At 40.5% G+C, this 21,925-nt stretch overlaps 1 protein-coding gene and 1 pseudogene across 2 annotated transcripts; both read left to right on the forward strand.

Annotated features, from left to right (window-relative positions):
• Positions 1 to 104: 104 nt before the first annotated feature.
• On the forward strand, positions 105 to 20,021 carry LOC107506964 (olfactory receptor 4S1). Of its 2 annotated transcripts, none has more exons than XM_036221444.1 (2): positions 105 to 174; positions 10,286 to 20,021. In XM_036221444.1, exon 2 carries the CDS (start codon positions 10,323 to 10,325, stop codon positions 11,277 to 11,279), a length of 957 nt encoding a protein of 318 aa, XP_036077337.1. In that variant the 5' UTR covers positions 105 to 174; positions 10,286 to 10,322; the 3' UTR covers positions 11,280 to 20,021. The 2 variants fall into 2 exon arrangements, 1 of the variants encoding a protein (XP_036077337.1); XR_004951013.1 differs by lacking the exon at positions 105 to 174 and having other exon boundaries at positions 9,257 to 13,842; positions 19,108 to 20,021.
• On the forward strand, positions 19,140 to 19,994 carry LOC107506966 (annotated as a pseudogene).
• Positions 20,022 to 21,925: the final 1,904 nt, after the last annotated feature.

The following is a 21,925-nucleotide window of genomic DNA, read 5'->3' on the forward strand; positions in this document are numbered from 1 at the left end:
CCGCCGGCGTGAGCATCCGCGTTCGGCCTCAGGGCCCCGCAGGTGCTCGGTGTGCGCACGTGCGTCCGGGCGCTTTCCGAACCGCGGCCTCTGCGCCGGGCCCTGGCGCGGCGAGTCTGCCTCCCGCCTTCGCACGAGCCTTTCCCAGTTCGCTGCCGCCCTTTGCGTTCAGACGTGAGTCCTGTTGGTTTTCAAAGCCAAATGTTTGGGGTGGGGGGGGGCTTATCTCTCAGGTGCAGGTCTTCCAAGTTAGGAGTGCCTGATGTGGGGTACGAATGCTTCGCTCTTCAGGGACAAGCGCTTGGTTTGCGAGTTCCCTCCCCGTGGTGGGGTCCCGCCAGGGTGGCGGTGGCTGTATGTCGAGACTGTGTCTCTCTCCTGCCGGCCTGGATGTGGCCTTTTTCTCGTTTGCCTTGTGTGAAGTTGCTGCTCAGTTGGCTTCGGGTCTTTTTCAGAGGAAATTGTTCCGTTTGTCGCTGTAGTTTTAGTGTGCCCACGGGGGGAGGCGAGTTCAGGGAGGTCTTCTGTTGCCATTTTGAATCGCCTCTGGTTTTGACTGTTAAAACCACCTCGCGTTCCCGGCATAGACCCACTTGGTCATGATATATTGTTCTTGGTATACATTGCTTTGTTTGATTTAAATATGTTTTAAAAAGGTTTTTTTCTTTTTAATCTGTGTTCATGAGTAATGTCTGTGATTTTTTTTAATGATTATTATTTTTTGGCAAGAGCTTGGTGGCAGAGTTAAGCTGCTCTTATAAATGACTTGAAAAGTTTTCCATTCTAGTTTTGAAAACGTTTGTGTAAATCTGGTATTGTTTCTACTTTAAACGTTTGATGAAACCAACAAAATTATCTTGGTTGGAGTTTTTTGGTATTTGTAATGTTTGTAAACTATGAATTCAATTTAACAAATACAACGCTCTTCAGATTTTCTGTGTCATTTTGGGTCAGTTATTTAAGTTGTATTTTTTCTAGGAATTTATACTTTTCACTTAAATTGTAGACTTTAATAATTTTAGGTCAACAAGTGATATTGATGTTAAAACATGATCATAATCTCATTATGTATCATAAAAGTCTGACGTTTGTCCAATTTTTTTGTTTTTGTTTTTTTACATGATTAATTTCTATTATGTTTTTCGTTCTACTTTGATCGTATTGAAATTTGCTCTTCTTTTTTCTATATCTTAAGGTATAAACTGAGTTAATAGATTTTAGAACTTTCATTTCCAGTATAAGTATTTAAAGGTGTAAAGATTCTTTGAGCAGTGCTCTGGCAGCATCTCATAAAATTTCATGTGTTTTCATTATTATTCAGTTAAAATGTATTCTAATTTTAAAAATGATTTCTTCTTTGACCACTACATTTTTTACAAGTGTTGTTTATTTTCCAGATATTTGAGGTTTTTCCTTGATATTGTTATCGATTTCTAATTTAATTACATTATGAATAATGTCGTTCTTTTTACATTTATTGAAACTTGTTTCGTGACCTGACATAAGGTCTGTCTTGGTGAATGCTCAAAAGTATATGTTCTTTAGTTTTAAAGTGTTGTGCTCTATAAATATCAGGTAAGGTGGTGCCTGTGTTGTTCAGATCTGTTTTTAACTGATTTTAAAAAAATCTAATAATACTCCTTGCTGGGGGGTCATGATGGTGTTAATGTCTCCAATCGTTATTGTGGAATTGTGTATTGATTTCTTTAAACCTGAGAAAGAAAAGCTTAGATGAGAAAATGGTATGCCAAGATGTTAAGCCATTTGTTAAAGGTTATGTATCTTCCAGATGGTAAAGTCAGCCTGTACAACTTGACTCCTTAGTCCATGTTTTTAAGCACCATGTTATACTGTTGCTTGTCTGTCTGACCCTCTTCACAGGTGGAAACAGTTTTCAAAGTGCTATGTTAACCTAAGGTAGTAGTCAAAGTCCTAGTTAATTCAAACTTACCCAAACATGTTCGACACCAGCTTACTTCTCCAAATAGATAGCACAAAACCATGCCCGTTATGTAGTAGTTGTTTAATAACTTTTGTTGAATGAATGAGTTTGGGATGATTCAGTATAGAAATCCAAAGTTAGTATTAAAAAAATGGCTTCCTTGTCTTCGAAAGTTTGTCTGAACCAAGTTAAGTGGGTGTAGCTGTCTCTATGGCCCACTCTTTTAATTGGGATGTAATGCCTCTGGGATCTTATTAGCCAGCCTCAAGGTACTTTTGGTAACCAGGAATGTTCTATGGCTTCTAAAGCAGTGGTGTTTACATCTGGGAATGGCTTCGGCTGGCATGATTGCACATGAACCCTCTGTGCTTAAAAGTTTACTGGCCAGACTCTTTGACTGTCACCATTCCCCTGAGGAAGGTGAGTTCTTACGTAGTCTTGGTCTGTTGGGGGAATCTCTGGCTAGAATAAACCCATACCACCCAGGGAACTTTATAGAAAACAGATGTCCTCACTTGCTTTGCTCTCTCTTTGTTCTATGCTCAGTGCCCAGGTGAAAGTACTGCTGTACGGGATCTGAGTACTTCTCAGGTTCCTACCTTCAAATGTCTCAAGTGTGAGTTGATTTAAAATAATATTCAGATTCTTGTGGCATTACTAGAATTGTTCTCCAGCCATTATCTTGCTTATCCTTTATCTGTTGAAGACACATTCTTGCTGGGTGATCAGGTGCTCCCACTTCCCTAGTCGAGAGTGTTGTATAGTAACTAAGAGGATCACTTTGATGCCAGGTACACCTGGTTGCATTCCTTGTTCTAACCTTTAATGGTGTGAGAACTTAGCCAAGTCGCTCATTTGCTCTAATCCTCATTTTTCCCATCTAAAAAGTAGAAACAATCATATAGTAGCTTCTTCCAAGTGATGTTGAGTGGATGAAGTGAGATGATGCATTTAAAACGCTCTTCACAGGGCCTGGCATACAGCATTGCTCAATAGATGCAAGCAAATGTTATACTGCTGTGGTTACTGTTCTCTCTTCTTGCGGAGCTGTTTAAGCACTTTCACGCGTGTTTAATTATTTAGAGGCTTGCCGTATGAATGCCCAGCTCATGGCTGGGGGCTGCCGAGTTCCCCATGCTTTCCCGTGGGCTGAATTGCTTCTTGGAAATTGAAGCAATTCAAGGGTGTATTTCACTGAGGTATGGTCGTGATACCCTTTTTCCCCAAAGCCCAGGTTCACCTTGCAAGGTGTGCTTTCATATAAATGAGTCCTCTGATACCTGAAGCTTGACCCTTATAAGGCTTATTTACATTTTAATCTTTTAAGGTAGAAATGTTCCTAAATTGCATTACCAATTTTCTCTTTCAAGGCAGATTGTATCTGAAAACTGGTAAGAGTTCAAATTCATGTAAGGCCTGACAAATGTAACATGAACCTTAATCCTCCATCAATCCTCTGGCAAAGTAGTGAAAAGAATGAATAATAATGTAAAATTACTTGTTTTCTAGTTATTTTGAAATTCATCAAGTATTGATTATTGTTACCAGTGAAATTAATTTTTGGAATGTATTTCACTTTTCCAGCTTAGAATCACAGAGCTTACTCCAACCATCATTTTATATAGATGGGGGAAATAGAGCATCAAGTTGAAGGAGGGAGTTGTTTGAGGTCACTCAGCTCCCAGCGACAACGCTGGGACTAAAACCAAGGTCTTTTGACTTTCACCTGCACCCTTTTCATTGTGTCATGCTGCGTCCTTTGGGCAGTGTCAAGTTCAAAGTTAATCAGTAGTGTGAGACTGGAGAAGGTAGGAAGGTGTAGCAAACGGGCATTGCAAGGGGAAGGGATAGGAATAGACTACTGAGCTAGGGGCAAGAGACCGTTGCAATAGAGATAACTCTGACAATGAGATACCCAGGCGTCTCCTGGATTTGATTGTAACTCCTGTTAGGGCGCTTGCTATTCGTGACCCTGAGCAAGTCACTTAAACACTAAATGTTTTGAGCTTCCTTTTCCTCATCTCTAGAATGAGAATATTAATAGTTTTCTTAAAGGATTGTGATGCGTGTGAGCTGGGATAATGTGTGAAGCTCATGAAAAGTGCCTGACCCATAGCAGCTCCATGTGGTGATAACAGCATGAACTGCAGGAAGTGAGAAGTCCCATTTTCACTCTATTCATTCTTGTTCGGATCCTGATGTCCAAGGGTGTGTTCATGGCTTAAGGACAGTGTGATGAATTTGTACTGAGGAGGAAACAAGGACAGAAATGAGTCCTTAAAGGAAAGGTTGTAGGTGTTTAAGCTGTTTGGGTTGGAGAAGAGTAGTCTGGGTCGAGAGTTAATGATGTGCTTATTTTAGCAGTTTCTCCCCTAATTCCTGGAAAAGCAAATGACATTTTCTTCATACTGCATGAGATTCTGTCTGGATCCTAAAAAATGTTCGTGCCCTTCACCTCAACCTTTCCACAGATTTATAGGGAAAAAGCATGTGTTATAGGTCAAAATAGGGAGTAACATAAAAGCTTATATAAAAATGGTCAAATGAATTATGGTACTTAAAAAAAAAATGTACCATTAAAAACCTTTTTTGAAGATTATCACTGTGAGGAATTGCTTAAATAGAGTGTTAAGAGAAAAGAGTCAATATGAAACTACATTTCATTCAGATTTGTAAGAAATGTTTGCGTAATTGAAAGGAAACAATGAAAAGATATTCACCATAATATTAATGATTTTTAGTTTCTCATTGTACCTTCTCTGCTTTCCAAAATATCTCTAATGTGTATGTGTGAACTTGAGCAAATCACTTGATCTCTCTGAATCTTACTTTTCTTATCTGTAAATTGGGGATAAGAATAGCAAATACGTAATAGGAAGGGTTTGAGGATCAAAGAACCAAAGGCATGTGTGATTTTATAATACAGGTCGTAAAAGTACAATGCAGATAATGATGGTGGTGTTTACTGATGGTGGTGATGATGATGGTGATAATAATGTGATGATGGTGATGGTAGTGGTGGTGATGATGGTAATGATGGTGATGATGGTGATGACGGTGTTGGTTTTCTCTGGGAGAACCTGGGTCTGGGTCACAGTAGAATCTCACAAATGGAAGGGAAGGGAGAATGCATTTTGACTCGGAGCACCCAACCTTGCTGTTCCCTCTTTATACTGGAGGGATTGGCATCAAGATAGGTATACCAAGTTTCATGATTTTTTGCCCTGGAGATTTAATGAAAATGTTTAAAAATGAATACAAAAGAAAAATAACTTTGGAAATAATTACTATGGCCCTGCCCTTGTAAACCAGTCTCCTACCTTAGTTTGACATACAGCCATTGAGATCTAAGAATGCTTGATATTGACTTAGCACCTACTGAGTGCCAGGCAATGTGCTATATATAGTCACATGTGCATAAATACATTTTAGTTAATGACAAACTGCAAATACAGTAGTAGTCCCTTATGATTATAATGGAGCTGAAAAATTCCTATTGCCTTGTGACATTGTAGCCATCCTAATGTTGTAGCACAAATCATTCCTCACATGTTTGTGGTGATGCTGGTGTAAACAAAACTGTTGCACTGCCGGTCAGTCATATAAAAGTATAGCACACGCAGTTATGTATAGTACGTAGTACTTGATAATACGCGACTGGTTTATGCTTTCACTATACTATACCTTTATGGTTATCTTAGAGTGCACTTTCTACTTATTAAAAAATAGTTTGCTGTAAAACAGTGTGCTGTGTTATACAGGCAGCAGTCTCACACATCTCATGGTAACTGAACCTCTTGATTGCATTATTTTCTCTTGTTCTTGATTCAGTCATGTTTGGTCTAGTAGCATGCTGTACAGGTTTGTAGCCTAGGAGCAATAGGCTATGCCACGTGTTCAAGGTGTACAGTAGGCCATGTGGTGTGTGTGTGTGTGTGTGTGCACTCTGATGCTTGCGCAATGATGAAATCGCCTAATGATGCGTTTGTCAGAATGTATTCCCATTGTTAAGCAACTCATGACCATACTTTTACATTATCTTACGGCCATTCTAGGTGATACGTGTTTTTAGAATATGAGGAAACTGCGTTTCTGAGAGGTTAGTTTCTGAGAGGTACTTTGCCAAATGTCATTCAGCTGGGTCGTGGCAGAGCTGGGATTCAGTCTCATGGGATCAAGCTCCAGAGCCTTGGGGTCTTGCTGACTGTTATGCTGCCTCCTTCAGGAGTTTCAGATGATGGTCCAAACATCAATGGTGTAATCCCATGCAGGCATTTGGTTTTAAGTCACAAAGTCCTTATTGGTTATTTTTGGAGTGTTGCAAAAGAACAGATGGATGTAGTATACATGTTTTATACTTACTGTAAGACAAAATAAAAACAAAATATGGTAGGGTTTCTTTGTCAGGACATAAAGGTTAGGTTACCTACCTGCTATCAAATTTATTTTTGGGATACACAGTGATTGCAATATTTCTGGCTGTAGCATTTCCTTGAGTGACAGAAACCGGTTGGCTATCTCTCCTCTCGATCCTGTGGTTAAATGTGACCATCTGATCAAACCATTTCCAGAATTTTAGAAGAAGATAGAAGAATTTTGCTGTGAAATACACACATTTCCTGGTGGGAAATTTCTGGGGGAGAGAGATGCTTAATAAGCCTGGGCAGAACAGCCTGAGGGATGGCAATTATTTTCTTGTTTTTGCCTTTGGCGGTGTCGTCGCTTATTGTTCTTATTTACTTTAGTTTCATCTGAGACAAACCCTCTGTGCCAACTTCAGTGAGTCTGTGTCTGAGGCATTTTAATTCTTCTTCTCAGACTTCTGTGAACCCTTTTCCAGGCTCCTAAGTCTCCTGGAGAAGCAAAGACTGGAGCTTATCTAACTCCTCATAATGGTGCAGGATCCTCCACTTTTTTGCTTCTAATGAGTATCATTTGACTTGATATTTTTGCAACCATGATAACAAAATGTCACAAAAGCAATGCTCAGACACAGTCCTGTGGGATTTCACTCCCTTTGTTCCATTTTCTCCTAATCTGCCTTTGACAGTGAATCATTAATAACCACCCAGCATCCTCCAGTTGTCGCTGATGTACTCCTGGTAGAAAATATTGTAATTTTACACGTTTATTGAGTGATGTACATGGAAGAGAAGGCCCGAAACCCAACTTCCTAATGTCAACATATCTCTCCCCTTGCCTTTCAAAAAAAACCTTAGTTTATCCTTCAAACAGCCCTGTTGGGAAAAGACTTTGATATGGTCCTAGGCATGTAAGGTTCGGTGACATTCTTTGTTGGCATTTAGAGGGCCCAACAGTCTTCGTTGGAGTTAAACCGTGTTAATTTTTATGATCATATATTCACGAATTACTTAGACCCTGAGACATTTGTTTCTACGTTCACTTTTTTATTGATTTGTCTAACATGCTTTCATTATTTTCCTAGGTCAGTCTCTGGTCTGTGTTCTGACACTGCGTGTCCCAGGGTAGATGTTTGCATGGAACCACATAGCTTCTAGATAACAAAATGCTTTCCACATACAGTATTTTATATGTAACATAGAAGGAGGTACGACTGTTACTTATGACAGTGTGTGACCTTGAGAAATAACTGAGTTTTTGATCCTGCCTGTGTAAAAGGAGGGAATAAATAAAATGCATTTCCAAAGCTAACATGTGCAAGGACCTAAGCCTGTGTCTGGCACATATTAGTGTCAGTAAATATGAGATCATGAAATAAGATTACGTACAGTTGTAAAGTCCTATGTACATATAGGTTGGTATTATTATTTTTGATGTCTATAACTATGGTTTATTCATTCATTTAATCAGGAACTATTAATTGGGCACCTACAGCGCGCCAGGCAATGTTCTAAGCTTTGTGGATGCCTTAGGGAGCCAAACAATGAACCTGTCTCATGGGGCTCATATTCTAGTGGGGGTGTAGGACAATAAAATATAAATATAATAAATATATAATACATTTGAAGACAGTATGTGATCTGGAAAGAAGAAAAAGCAGAGCAGGGCAAGGAGATTGGGAGGTTGCAGTTTTAAGTAGGATGATCAGATAGCCTGCTTGAGAAAGTGTTATCTGTGCCAAGACTTTGGGGAAGTGAAGGAGTTGGCCAGTAGTTAAGTTATCCAGGTAAGTGTGTTCCGGGAAGAAGGCGCAACCTGTGCAAAGTCCCCAGGGTGGCAGCATGCCTGGTGTGTTTAATGAATATCAAGGGGGGGCTGGGTCTTGGAGGAAACAAGGGGAACGGTGGGAGGAGGTAAGATTAGAGAGGCCAGGGGTTTCAACTCGTGTAGTACTTGTGTGTCATGGCAAAGTTCTGGGATTTTACTCTGAATCTCAGGACAACACAGTACACAGTGGTTAGACATTTTTATAACTTATAAAATGATCACCCCTATAAATCTAGTGCCTGTTTGACACCGTGCATAGTGATTACAATGTTCTTGACTATATTCCTTATACTATACTTTACACCCCCATGACTATTTTGTAACTATGAATGTATACTTAATCCCTTCCCCCTTTTCACCCATCCTCCCAACGTCCCTTCCATCTGGCATCCATCCAAATGTTCTCAGTATCTATGAGTTTGTTTCTAGTTTGTTTGTTTGTTTATTTTGTTTTTTAGATACCACATAAAGTGAAATCATATAGTATTTATCTTTCTCTGACTTATATCACTTAGCATGATACCCCCTAGGTCCATCCATGTTGTATATGGCAAGATTTTATTCTTTTTTATGGCTGAGTAATATTCTATTATATATATATATATATATATATATATACACACACATATATATATGTATGTATGTATGTGTATATATATATGTATATATATGTGTATATATATATATATATATATATATACTTCCTAATCCATGTATCTATTGATAAACATTTAGGTTGCTTTCATATCTTGGTTACTGTAAGCAATGCTGCAATGAACATATGAATGCATATATCTTTTTAAATTAGTATTTTGGTTTTCTTAAGATAATTACTCAGAAGCGGAATTACTGGGCCCTTCTTGGTCTCTTGTTATAGCCTTGCTTTTAAAGTCGACTTCGTCTGGTATAAGTGTTGCTATCTCAGATTTTCATGGAATATCTTTTCCCATCTTTTTACTTTGTGTGTGTCTTTCGATCTGAAGTGAATCTCTTGCAGGCAGCATATGTAAAGGTCTTGTTTTCTTATCCATTCAGCCACCCTATATCTTTTGAATGGAGCATTTAATCCATTTACATTTAATGTAATTATTGATAGATATGTAGTTATTGTCATTATTCATATTTTTGATCTTTTTTTCCTTCGTAAAGAAATCCCTTTAACATTTTTTATAATACTGGTTCGGTGATGATGAACTCCTTTAGCTTTTTCTTATCTGGGAATCTTTACAAACTTTATAAACGGGGTCTAGAAAAGTTAATCAATTTGCCAAAGTTCACAGTATATAGCACAGTTGGAACCTTGTGATGTTGTGACTTATAAGAAATATATATTTGGTCTTTGTCCCAATTTGTAGCACAGAGCTTTTAGAAGTCTTGAAATTTCCTGACCAGTGAGAGAGGTAAAGGTGTCTTTTGTTAATAAGGTAACTTTTGGAATGCCCCTAAGTGAACTAAGGATAGGGGTTGGTTGCCAGGGGAACCAACCCTGTGATTCCAGGGTTGGTACTTTCAGTCCCATTCCTCTGACCTAGAGGAGGGAAGAGGAGCTGGAGTTTGATCACCAGTGGCCAGTGATTTAATCAATCATGACTATGTAATGAAGCCTCCATAAAAACCCAAAGGATGGGGCTTGGAGAGCTTCGGGGTTGGTAGACAGGTAGAGACTGGGGGAGAGGATGTGCTCAGAGAGCACGGATGCTCTTAGCACAGACCTTGCCCTATGCATCTCTTCCATCTGGCTGTTCCTGAGTTATATCCTTTTATAATAAACTGATAACCTTGTAAGTAAAATCTTTCTCTGATTTCTGCGAGTCATTCTAAAGAATCAATGGAACCCATGAGGGGGTCACTGAAATCCTCATAAATAGCCATTGTGTTAGAAGCATACAAGTGATGATCTGGGCTTGCACCTGACAATTGAATGGGGGAGGGCAGTCTTGTAGGACTAAACCCTTACCCTGTGGGATCTGACGCTATCTCATTGAGTTGAAATGTAGGACTCTTAGCTGGTGTCTGAGAATTGCTTGTAGGTATGGGGAATCTTTTCCTCGTAATTGAAATTGATTGTTAGAATTGTTATCAGACCTGAATACAGTTTTCCGACTCCCCAGATTAGGAAAACTTTCTTATATCCTGTACTTTGTGTCCTTGCAGAGTTAACCACTTTGTCAGTGCTCAGGGTAGAGAACCCATGGGCACCAAGAACAACGTGACTGAGTTTGTGTTGTTCGGCCTTTTCCAGAGCAGGAAATTACAGCATGTGTGCTTCGTGATCTTCTCCGTCTTTCACGTGCTCACTGTCCTGGGGAACCTTCTGGTCATCATCACCATCAATGCCAGCAAGACCCTGCAGGCTCCTATGTATTTCTTCCTCAGCCACTTGTCTTTTGCTGACATGTGCTATCCATCCGCTACCACGCCCAAGATGATCGCTGACACTTTTGTGGAGCGGAAGACCATCTCCTTCAACGGCTGCATGACCCAGCTCTTTTCTGCCCACTTCTTTGGTGGCACTGAGATCTTCCTCCTCACAGCCATGGCCTATGATCGCTACGTGGCCATCTGCAGGCCTCTGCACTACACAACCATCATGGATCGGCGGAAGTGCGGCTTGCTGGCGGGGGCCTCCTGGGTGGCTGGCTTCCTGCATTCCACCCTGCAGACCCTCCTCACAGTGCAGCTCCCCTTTTGTGGGCCCAACGAGATCGATAACTTCTTCTGTGATGTCCACCCCCTGCTGAAGCTGGCCTGTGCAGACACCTACGTGGTGGGGCTTGTCGTCGTGGCCAACAGTGGCATGATCAGTTTGGTGTCCTTCCTCATCCTTATCATCTCCTATGTGGTCATCTTACTGAACTTGAGAAGCCAGTCATCTGAGGGCCGGCGCAAGGCTCTGTCTACATGCGGCTCACATGTCATCACTGTCCTTTTGGTCCTTGTGCCCCCCATGTTCATGTACATTCGTCCCTCTACCACCTTGGCTGCTGACAAACTTGTCATCCTCTTTAACATTGTCATGCCACCTTTGTTGAACCCTCTGATTTATACGCTGAGGAACAATGAGGTGAAAAATGCCATGAAGAAACTGTTTAGGGTCAAAGGGCACTTGGGGGAGAAGCGACAGTCCAGGGGATCTCATCCAGCCTGAAACTTGGGAGACTTCCCATCTTGTAGCATCTAACACAAGCTTTGCATTTCTAGTTTAGGGCTTATAATGACAGCTTCCTCCCAGCTCTTTTCCTGATATTAACCTCACATATTCCTTCAATACATCCTTCTTTAAATATTTATTGAGTGTTTGTGATGTGTGAGGTGCTGGGATACAAATAAAAGTAACATGCAATCTCTGTCTTCAGAGAGGTCACAGTCCAGAAGGTTCTGAGTATAATAATTAAGGGCTCATTCCAGAAGCCTGCGAGAGCTTATGAATGAAGGAGCCTCTTGGAAGTTCCAGTATCTCACCTATGTAATGGACAATACCACTAGATAATTGTTTTGTGATGGCTAGCACAGTGCTTGATGAAATTAATTCTGTCTCTTTAATGATATTTAAGGCACTTTTATTCATTTATTTCATGCTCTCAGCAGGCTGATGAATAAATAAATGTAGAAAATGTAGAAAACGATCTACTCAGAGTCACACAATAAGTCCAGAGCAAGGCGAAGACAGGAATCCAGGTTCCTGAAGTCTGGTTTCAGGGCTTTTCCCACTTCACAATTCGTTGTCAAAGACTGAGTGAATGGACACTGAGCGGTACAGTTAAGGAAGTTTTGAAGGACCAAGGATTGGTGGTGGCCCGCGATGCTGGAGAGCAGAGCCAGGGAGAACAAGTTGTCAACATTCACCCAGCAGTGCTGATTCCTCTCTCTCCAGCAGAAAAGGGACTCCTGCCCTCATCAATTCCCTTTGCTTTACTCTGTTTTGCTCTAGAGGGAGCCAGTTTGTGCAGGATGGAATTAGAAGAGCCAGAATAGATGTCCTGTATAATTAACCATTCATAGGTCATGTAATCTCGTTGAGTCTCAATTTCCATATTTAGAGATGGAGACAAACAATAGCAGCTTCAGAAGTTTGCAGGACTTTGTAAAGTCCTGTATCAAAGTCTTTTCTTCAGTGGTGGCAGCCACCTGTTTCTTTACCATGTCTTTATTGCCTTTTTCTAGACCTTACTTCTTCCCCGCCCTTTCTCCTAAAGCCCTTGTAACTACCAGATCAATTATTCACTCCTCAAGTGTTTACTGATCACTTAGCATTAACCACTTTAATCCTTACAAGAATCTCATGAAGTAAGCATAATCATCAGGAGAGGTATGATCAGGGCTGGGTAGTGTTATAAAAAACTTTCATTCCATTCGATGCCTAACAAACATGCACACGTTCATCTTGACTGTGAGAATAATAGCAATAAAATAGCCATTGGCGTCGTGAAAACATAATATTCTCAGTTTTCATTCAGCTTAATCTGTGTTAAATAAATCATCTTTTAAAAGTCCTTGCAGGAATGTGGGAACATGCATGTTTATTCAGGTTCGAAGATAGATAAATGGGAGCACACACAGGCTAACTTACATAAAGTCCCATACAAAGACTTCTAATTGCTCGTTTAGTGCTCTTTCTATTACTGCCGTCACACCATATTTTGAACTGAAGTAATGATGTGTATGTTCACATATGTGTGCATGCATGTACGCAGGTAGGCTTATGTAGGTGGAGACAGGTATAAAAGGGCATATGTGCATACCTAGAGATACACATGTATAAACATGTGTCTAGTTACTGGGGAAGATCCAGTATACAAGGTAAAGTTGCAATGTTTAGATATTAAGCACTCATGAGTACTAGTGAGTTCCCTTGGCATCTGGAAATTCTTAAGTCAGGGTCAGGAAGGTACTGATTGATCTTGAATTCCTAAAATTTAAAGTCGTGTCTTTTTCATTTAAGTTCTTGTTGTACTTAAAATTGATTGTTGGGCATTGTGTAAGGAAAGAATTCAATTTTATATTTTTCTTATATGCTAAACCAAATGTTCCATCATCAGTTATTGAGTAGTCTTTCATTTCTGTGTTAGTCTACAGTGCCACTTTTATCATATATCAAATCCCTATAGTTGCGTGAGTCTATTTCTGGGCCAATGCTATACCATTTTAATTACTATAGTTTTGAAGTGTCTTGGTTTCTGGTAGGTCAAGTTCCTTTAACATGTTCTTTTTTTAGGACTATCTTTTCTGTTTTGAGTTCTTTCTTCTTTTAGGCAATATTAAAGCTATATTGTCAATTCCCACAAAATAACTTATTGGGATTTTGTTTGGAAGCGTATTCATCTATTGTTTAATTGGGAGAACTTACATTTTATGAGATTGCATTATCCTATTTATGAGGACGGGATAACTCTGATTTGATTAGGTGTTACTGGACAAGATGTTCATTTTTCCCACCCCAATGTGTCAAACTCTTTTTTTTTTTTCTCCAATAGAATGATGGAACTTCTCCTCTAAAAGCCTGAACTTTCACAGAGGCTCCCTTGTCATCTGGTCTGTAGGTGACAGTCTGCAGGTGCTCCTAGACTGGGGCCGAGAAGGGCCAGAACTCTTTCCGTCTCCTCAGGTTGCATAGCTGGTAACAGTTTGTCTACTATTTCCCAGTGCACCTGTGGCGAGACTCGCCCTGAGCCCCTTGGCGTGTGGAGCTGGATCCCCCATCTCCCTTAAAGGTACTTCTGTTCCTGATGGTTGCTGAATTTTTGTTGTTAAAAGGCTGGGACAAAAACAAGGGGCATCTTATGCCACCATGATTCTGATGTTACTTTCTATTTTCATGCATTGAGGCAGTTCAATTTGCTTTGAGGCTTCTTGGGTCTCTGTTGCTTGATTGCGTGTGCCAGGCATGGTACCCGGCATATCATAGGTGCTCAATAAATGTTTGTTTAATAGATAAGGGCTGTAACACAGCATCCCCATTATCTTTTATGCTGAATATGCTTATATTTCGTTAATGTGTATTTTAAAGCATTTGCTCCAGAACAAACTCAGCGGTGCTACCTTCCCTTCCTCTTGATGCCATGCTTGTGTTGCAGCAGGTTGGGCCTTAGGATGCAGGCTGTGATGGGTGCCCTGACTCATGGGCATGTTTGCCTTCCTCACGGAGAGCTGCAGCAAGAACATCATCAGCAAACTCTGAGTCGCTGGGTACCACATGGCAGATCGTGCCTCCTCTTACTACACTATCAACATTCTCAGGGGTTATCTCACTTTCTGAGTTTGCAGACTTCCTGGATCTATTGAAGGCTAATTACTCACTTTATTCAGATCTCACTGGAAAAAATAAAGGAATCAAAGGAAAGCATTTTTCATTGTTTTAAAAGAAAGAAAACATTGTGAAATTTAAAAAAAAAAAGCCTACTTAGTTCATAGAAATAGTAACAGTCTAAATATATCACTTAGCATTTTAGAGCATGTAGTTCTGTTGTTGATTGTCGCAGCATGAAAAAAACAACAAAATGTGTTTTTAGACAGCAATTATAAAATAATTACGTTACAGAAGAACTGGTAGAGTGTAACAAACAATTTTTAATTTTTCCATTTATTGTCTCTATCCCTTTCGGTGTAGGTTTAACTGCATATAACAGAAGAGAAAGCAACGCAGCTTTAATATTTCATCCATAGTCCATGAGGCAGAAAAGGAGAAGGGGGAGAGGGAGGGTAGACTGATCACTTTCCTTCTTAGGGGATTTTCCAAAAGTGCCACATAGCACTTTTACTTTCATCGTATTTGATAGAAATTAATCACATGATTTCCCTTACTTGCAAGAGACACCGAAACTATGATATTTTATTCTGTGTGAAATGATGGTCTGCTAAGAATTCGGACTCTGCTCCATTCCTAAAGAGAAAGGAGAGAATGGATGTAGGATTGGCAGATAATTTCAGTCTATTACATGTACAGTTACCCACATCATTAAATGTTTTTTGTAAACATGATTTTCGATGACATGGTAATATTACAGAGTTCAATTCTGGCATAATTTACTAATTGTTCACGAATTTCAGGGCTTTTTGGCCCATTTAATAATTCTTCCATCAAGACTTAATGAGCATGTACTATGTGCCAGATGTCAATGGGAGGCTGAGGCACTGGGAGCCTAAGTAACTCGAACATGAGTATGTGACTGTTAGAACTGGAGGGATGATGGACATAGTCTAGCCCAACTCTGTCATCTTACACAGGACCAGAAATGGGGGAGTAAGAAGTGGAGAGGTGCAATAATGTGACTCGGTTAGATAATCAGTTACTGGACCAGAGCTTCTGCCTGCATCCTGGCTCCCTGCCTGGTCCTCTTTTTCTCTTCTATCCATTTTCCTTGTTCATTCTCACTAGTCTGGTCAAGACAAAAGTTCCCTTTATGTCTTTCCTTCACCTTACTTCTCTTACTACTTCATTATTGGGTGTAAAGGCTTTACAACTTTCACTGAACTAATCTAAACAGGTTTTGAAACTTGCCCCAAGTCCAAGTTTATTTGGCAAAGTTTTACCCTAAAGAAAAACAAATTCCATGGAGAAGTTGTTCCCTTGATTATAGGGGGTGTCTTAATTTATTTAAAATACTCTAAGTACCTAAGCATTTAATCACAATCTTTGAACGCTCAGTGAGTGGATAAATTTTCTATGTGAAAATATGAATCTTAAAACCTCTGAGTTTGTTGCCTCCTGTGGCTTTTGTTTATTTTTTAGATATTACCAATCCAAAATCAATGCAGATCCAGAATCCCTGAATTCCCACTCCCCTCTTTTGTGATTCATCTTATCCATCATCTGCTTTGTTTTCTAAAAGCGCCCAGTAACAGGGCAATTTGTTCTTGGGGACAAGGTCTGATGCTGGAATCGAGTGGCAGCCCTCACCCAGTACCATCAGAAATCAGTCTGGTGTTGTCGAAAGAGCACTGGTTTCTTAATTGGTAACCTGGGAAATAATCTAGCGTGTGGCCTGGGAATGAAATTCATCTTGCTCAACCTCTTTTTACTTCATCTATCACAGAGGAGTTTAGAGTAAAAGGTCTCTAAATTTTTTTTTGGCTCCGCTCTCAAAGTGAGTGAAATGAGTTTGACCTAGACTTTGCTCATCAAGGACCTTCAGTGAAAAATCAGCTAGGTGAGTGCCATTCGCCAAGGTACTTTGCTTGTCCAGGAACCAGAATTCCCACAGAGGAATCCTGTGCTCAATCCCATCCTAGTTTTCCCAGTTGGAGCATCATCTCTTTGAGTGATGATCTCTTCCACCAGAGTGGCTAACTTCATGCTGTATTAGAGGCGCTTCACTACATTTGAGATCCATATGATTCAATTCTTTGTTCTAAGGCAGAATGAAGTCACGCTGGATTTTCTGAACTAAAAGTAGGTGATATGATGGGAGGTAGGGTGAAAAGTTTCTAAGTGGATCTAGGATGCTGGGCAAGTCAGTCCCTCTCTTTGAACCACAAGTATTCATGTGTAAATGAGGTGGTGGGGGCAACGAATTAAATTTATTCATTTGTTTTTATTGTAAAATATACGTGACATAAAATATGGTGATTTTTAAGTCCTTTATGGTTTTGTAATTCTGTGATGTACCATTTGAGAATTGCCAATGGGAAGCATGTAACTGGAATAGAGGTTCCGTGACCTCATTCTGAGATCAGTCACAACAACAAGTGAAGCTCTAATCTTTCCCTCTGGCCATTGTCTGCATTCCGTCATGCTCTGGGGCAGCGTCTAGCAGGTTGCCCGATTCAGAGTCTATGCGCTCAAATGCTGATTTCAGCTTTCATGCGCTGGGCAGCTTCTTGCCCTGATTCTCTGTGCGGCTGCATTCTGTGGGGAGAGCTGGTGTTTCTGACCAGTTATGTGGGAGAGATGGTGAGAATGGCTGAGGGCAGGTAGCAGAGAGAGTAATAAATGCAGAAAAGACAGAGAAGATAGAAAGAGAAAAGGCGATTTTCAACAACAACAACAACAACAACAACAACAACAACAACAACAACAAAAAAACCTAGCACAAGTATTCTACTCAGGACAAAGCCCAGAAAACTTGGACCCTACATGGTTCTTTTCCCTGAGAGCTCTCTGATAGGCCCTGTTATCTTTTCTTAATTTCAAGAATAGATAAAAAAAAAAAAAGAGTCCATGATCTGACAAGATCTATATGTTTGTGCGGGCACATAAATATCCCCTGGACTTCTAATCAAAGGGCATATTTAATTTTGACTCTTATGTGTTAGGTACCTAGAAATATATGGGATGGCAGTGAGAGGGCACAGGATCTGTGTTTAGGCTGCTTGGATTGAAATCGGGCTCTACTGCTGTGCAACCTTAGACGAGTTAATTCACTTATCTGTGCTTCTGCTTCTTCATATGTGTAAAAGAGATTTAAATAATAATACTTACTTATATCACGGGTTTGTCGTGGATTGACATTTACAGAGCACTTACAAAGTATATGTCACATAGTACTATTGCAGTGCTAGCTATAATTAGTAATCACAGATTCAATAATAAAGGTTTAAGAAGAATATTGAACAGATCATTTTGAATATTAGCATACTTTTTAGTAGAAAATATAGAGAAGCTACAATTATAAATGATCTGTTTACTTCTGTAAAAGAAGTATGATAAATTATCATAGGAGTACTCTGTTGATTCTGGTCCTTACTGTCTGGGTATGTTTGTAGTCCTTCAAAAATATATTTCTGGAGAATTTCGTTATAAAATCTGAGATAAAGGGAACAACAATGGGGATAAAATATAGAGTTGAGACTCAAAGTGTTCCTACTTTTTCATTCTTATTCTCATGTATCATAAGAAGTGAATAACATTTCTAATATAGCACCTTAATCTAGAACAGTGGTCCCCAGCCCCTGGGCCACTGATTAGTACTTGTCTGTAGCCTGTTAGGAACCAAGCTGCCTAGCAGAAGGTGAGCGCTTAGGCGAGCGAGCGAAACCACACTTATCTGCAGCCGCTCCCCAGCGCTAGCATCACCGCCTCAGCTCCACCTCAGATCATCAGGCCGTAGACTCTCATCCGAGCACTGGTTCCTGGTGCCAAAAAGATTGGGGACCTCTGGGACAGAGAATTTTCTTTTGAATCACATGACTTTGTCAGCTTGAGATGTGTATTGTGACCCGTATTTCTTCTATATGTTCTGGTGGGTTTATTCATATATTAGAGGTGCTCAGTGATTATCTGTTCCAGGTGAGTAACTCATGAAGAAATCTTTAGTCTCATTATCATGCACTTTGCTATCGATTACCAACTCGGAACCGGAACAAGGTGTCTGGCCAGCTATAGCAGTGCTCTTGGAGTAAAATCTCTGAGTTCACGATCTCTCAGTAGTTTGGAAGTGGCACAAAAGGTGTGAAAGTTATAGTGATATGATGAAGACAAACTAATGAGTTGAATTCTCTTCGTATTTTGAGCATTGGTCATATAAACATGGACACTGAAGTTGCAAGGCTGGTAAAGAAGTCTGACCTGAGTCAGTTGAAGACTGGTAAGACTGAGTTTGGAGGACCTCTTGAAAGGGAAGAATTGTCAGTGGGAAGATGATTCCCTGAGGCAGAGCTGAAGGCTACCAGTTCGGCAGCAGAGATGTGTCATGGGGGTTCCCCAGTAAGAGAGCGTTCAGAAGGCAATGAAGATGATACAAATATGGGCTATGAACTTGAATGGCTCCCCAAATTCAAAATATGTTTTGGTGATTTCGAAAGAATTCTGGCTGAAGTCAGAAAGCCTGGTGGGGTCCCGGAATTCACCACTTTCTGTGTTATCTTGGGCGAAATAACCATTTCTCTGAGCCTTAATTGTCTAATATGTAAACTGTTATTAGATTGCTAATATTTAATGCCGAATGAGTGCATGTTGACTAAATAAATGACATGATATATGTGTCGTAGTCTCCACTCTCTAACACGAATTAGTTACAATCAGTGTTTGTTTATTGCAGGTCTCTCAGTAGCTCACTTTCCACCCACTTGAACGTATTCCATGGCGAGTACAAGTAACATGACTGAGTTAATTTTCACCGGCTTCTTCCAGGATCCAGAGGTGCAGAGGGTGTGTTTTGCGGGGTTTCTTCCCATGTACCTGGCTGTGGTGGTGGGCGGCGTTCTCATCGTTGTGACAGTCAACGTCAGTAAGAGTCTGCATCTCTTCCTTAGCTACCTGTTTCTCGTGGAGATCAGTCACTGCTCTACTGTCTTCATGAAATTCATCACAAACTTACTTGCCAAGATGAAAACCACCTCCCTAGAGGGCTGTATGGCTCAGATCTTCTTTTTCCATTTTGGAGTTACTAAGTTTGTCGTTTTCATGGTAATGGCCTATGACCAGTATGTGGCCACCTGCAAACCCTTTTACTACACAATCATAATGAGTTGGCCTGTGCATCATCTTCTAGAAAATGGTTCTTGGTGTGGGGGTTGGGGGGACTTTTTTCACTCAATGGTTCATATTGTTGTCACTTGGCAACTCTCCTTCTGTGGTCCCAGTGTGACTGACCGCTACTCCTGTGACCTCCATCCCTTATTCAAGCTTGCCTACACTGAGACCTCTGTGGAGGGGTTGCTGTGTTGGCCGACAGTGGGTTAATCTCTGTGATTTCTTGATGTCCTCCTACATCGTCTTCCTGGTCCACCTGAGGATCCACTCTGCAGAGGGCAGGCGCAAAGCCCTCTCTACCTGTGCCTCTCATGTCCCAGAAGTCTCTTGGTTTTTGCACCTGCCAGCTTCCTCTAAACGCAACCCTTCACCTTTACTGAGAAACTGATGGCTGTGTTCTACATGTTTGTCACCCCCATGCTGAACCCCATCATCATCTGTCCTCAGAAATGAAGAGGTGAAAATCACCATGAGGAGATTGTAGGGCAAGAAAGTGAACTCAGGGGTGGAATAAAAATGAAAACATGAAACATAATTAGTAAGAACAGGTTGACCAAATGTGCATTCTGTTTTTGGTCAACTATAAGGAATAGTGCAAAAGTCAACCTATGAATGTTTTTTATTGAATTTTAGATGAGCTTTTAATACTCTGTGATGTCAATCATCGCCCTTTCACAGCTGTCTTTATTTTGTAGAATGTAGGAAGTTGAGCTACATTCCTTCTTTTCTTCAGTGGTCCATAGTACCAAGTGCATAGACTCCCCGGAGGGACCATCTGGAACAGAATCCTCACTCCGTCATCTACCTGTGGAAGTTTGGGTTCATCCCTTTTACCCCTTAGTGTTAACGTGCTGTCGTAGGGGGAAAGATGGTGGCGCGTGGAGACAGAAGTCTGTGTGTTGCTTTGCCCCTCCCTATCGGTGTGACCTTGCGGGAGTCCCAGGAAAGCCTTTCTACTTTATTGGGGCTTCTCTAGTAGAAATGAAGGCAACAGCTCTGTAGGGAGATAACCCTCACAGCAACCCCAGTTTTTCTGAGGACCAATTTGAACCAAGTGTTCCATGTTTTAGTTCAGTAAACATACTCTCTCTATTTGATTACTCTACCTTTAGTCTTTGTTAGTGAAACAAAGCTCCCTGTGGCGCTTTGTGCAGGTGATTCGGGTTTCTCACTGAAAAATGTTCAGAAAATAACATTAAGAATCGAGGCAACCAAGTAGGTTCTTTCACTTAATTTCTATGGGGTCCTGCTTTGGAGTTATTTTCAAAAAGAAGAGCTGTGTTTTATGCTAGATGTCCCCACATATACTTTATCTTCTGTGCTGTTTACAGGACACCCGCAGTGATGCCTTCATTTGGAAATAGATGTAGTAGCAGGTGGACGATTCAGGGATCAACTATAATACACCAACATCTGTGTTCGTAGTCCGGGGCGAGGTGCCACAAAATTGATTAAAATGCTTCAGGAGCCTTCAGAAGCTTATACTGTTCATAACTTGTTTCACAGATGTATGTGGAATGGCTAGAGAATAATTTATCAAAGTGCTAGAGCTCAGATGCCAAGTTACCAAGGCGTATCTCGCAAAGCCTTCTTTCCTTGGCAGCCCCGTTTGGCTGGCTTCTGAATCATCCCGTCCTCTCCAGGGCCTCTCAGATCAGAACAGATCTTTTATTGAGGACTTCTCCCCTCTTTTTTTTTTTTTTTTTTTTTTAACTAATCTAAAGTTTACCTCAGGTCATGTGTCTTTGTGTAAGACACACAATCCCTGTAGAAGTGCACATCCAGAAGTGTTTCTCCTAGAGAGCCACCCATCGGCCTGTGTCTAGCACTTAAATTTATTCTGCATTTTGGTTGATAAATAGTACTGATTGGGGTTGAACCGTTTTTACTGAACCACATAAGGATATGCAAGGAATGTATTTAGAAGTTTCAAAAAGGTATAATACTTAATGCTGTGGGTATGTATGTTTTATAATGGACATGGAACTAGCTGTGCAGAAATGTACTTCTTTAGTATGAACTCTCAAACAGTTAGTATGAGCTCTCATATGCACTCTGGGAACAGAGAACTTAATTTAGTCCAGTCTAGGTTTTTCGAATCCAGTAACTTCAGTTTTAAAAGAGTCCTATATATGGTGGAAGCTCCTTCTCTTCTGTCATCCATCTTTTTTTAAAGGGTGATTTTATATTCCTGGGGGCTTCAGCACCCTGCTATCTGTGGTTGATGGAAAGGGGTCCACCTGCTCCTTGCCTTCCTTTGGTTACAGTCTGTCTTTTGCTCCAGATGAAACTCATTGCATCTATCCCTCCGCATAAACCACACACAGTGCTCCAGTGAAAATTGTGAATGAGAGACAAGAGGTACCTCTGCTCCCGTTATATCT

The sequence above is a fragment of the Rousettus aegyptiacus genome, unplaced genomic scaffold (assembly GCF_014176215.1).
Source record: "Rousettus aegyptiacus isolate mRouAeg1 unplaced genomic scaffold, mRouAeg1.p scaffold_m13_p_5, whole genome shotgun sequence".
NCBI lineage: Eukaryota > Metazoa > Chordata > Mammalia > Chiroptera > Pteropodidae > Rousettus > Rousettus aegyptiacus.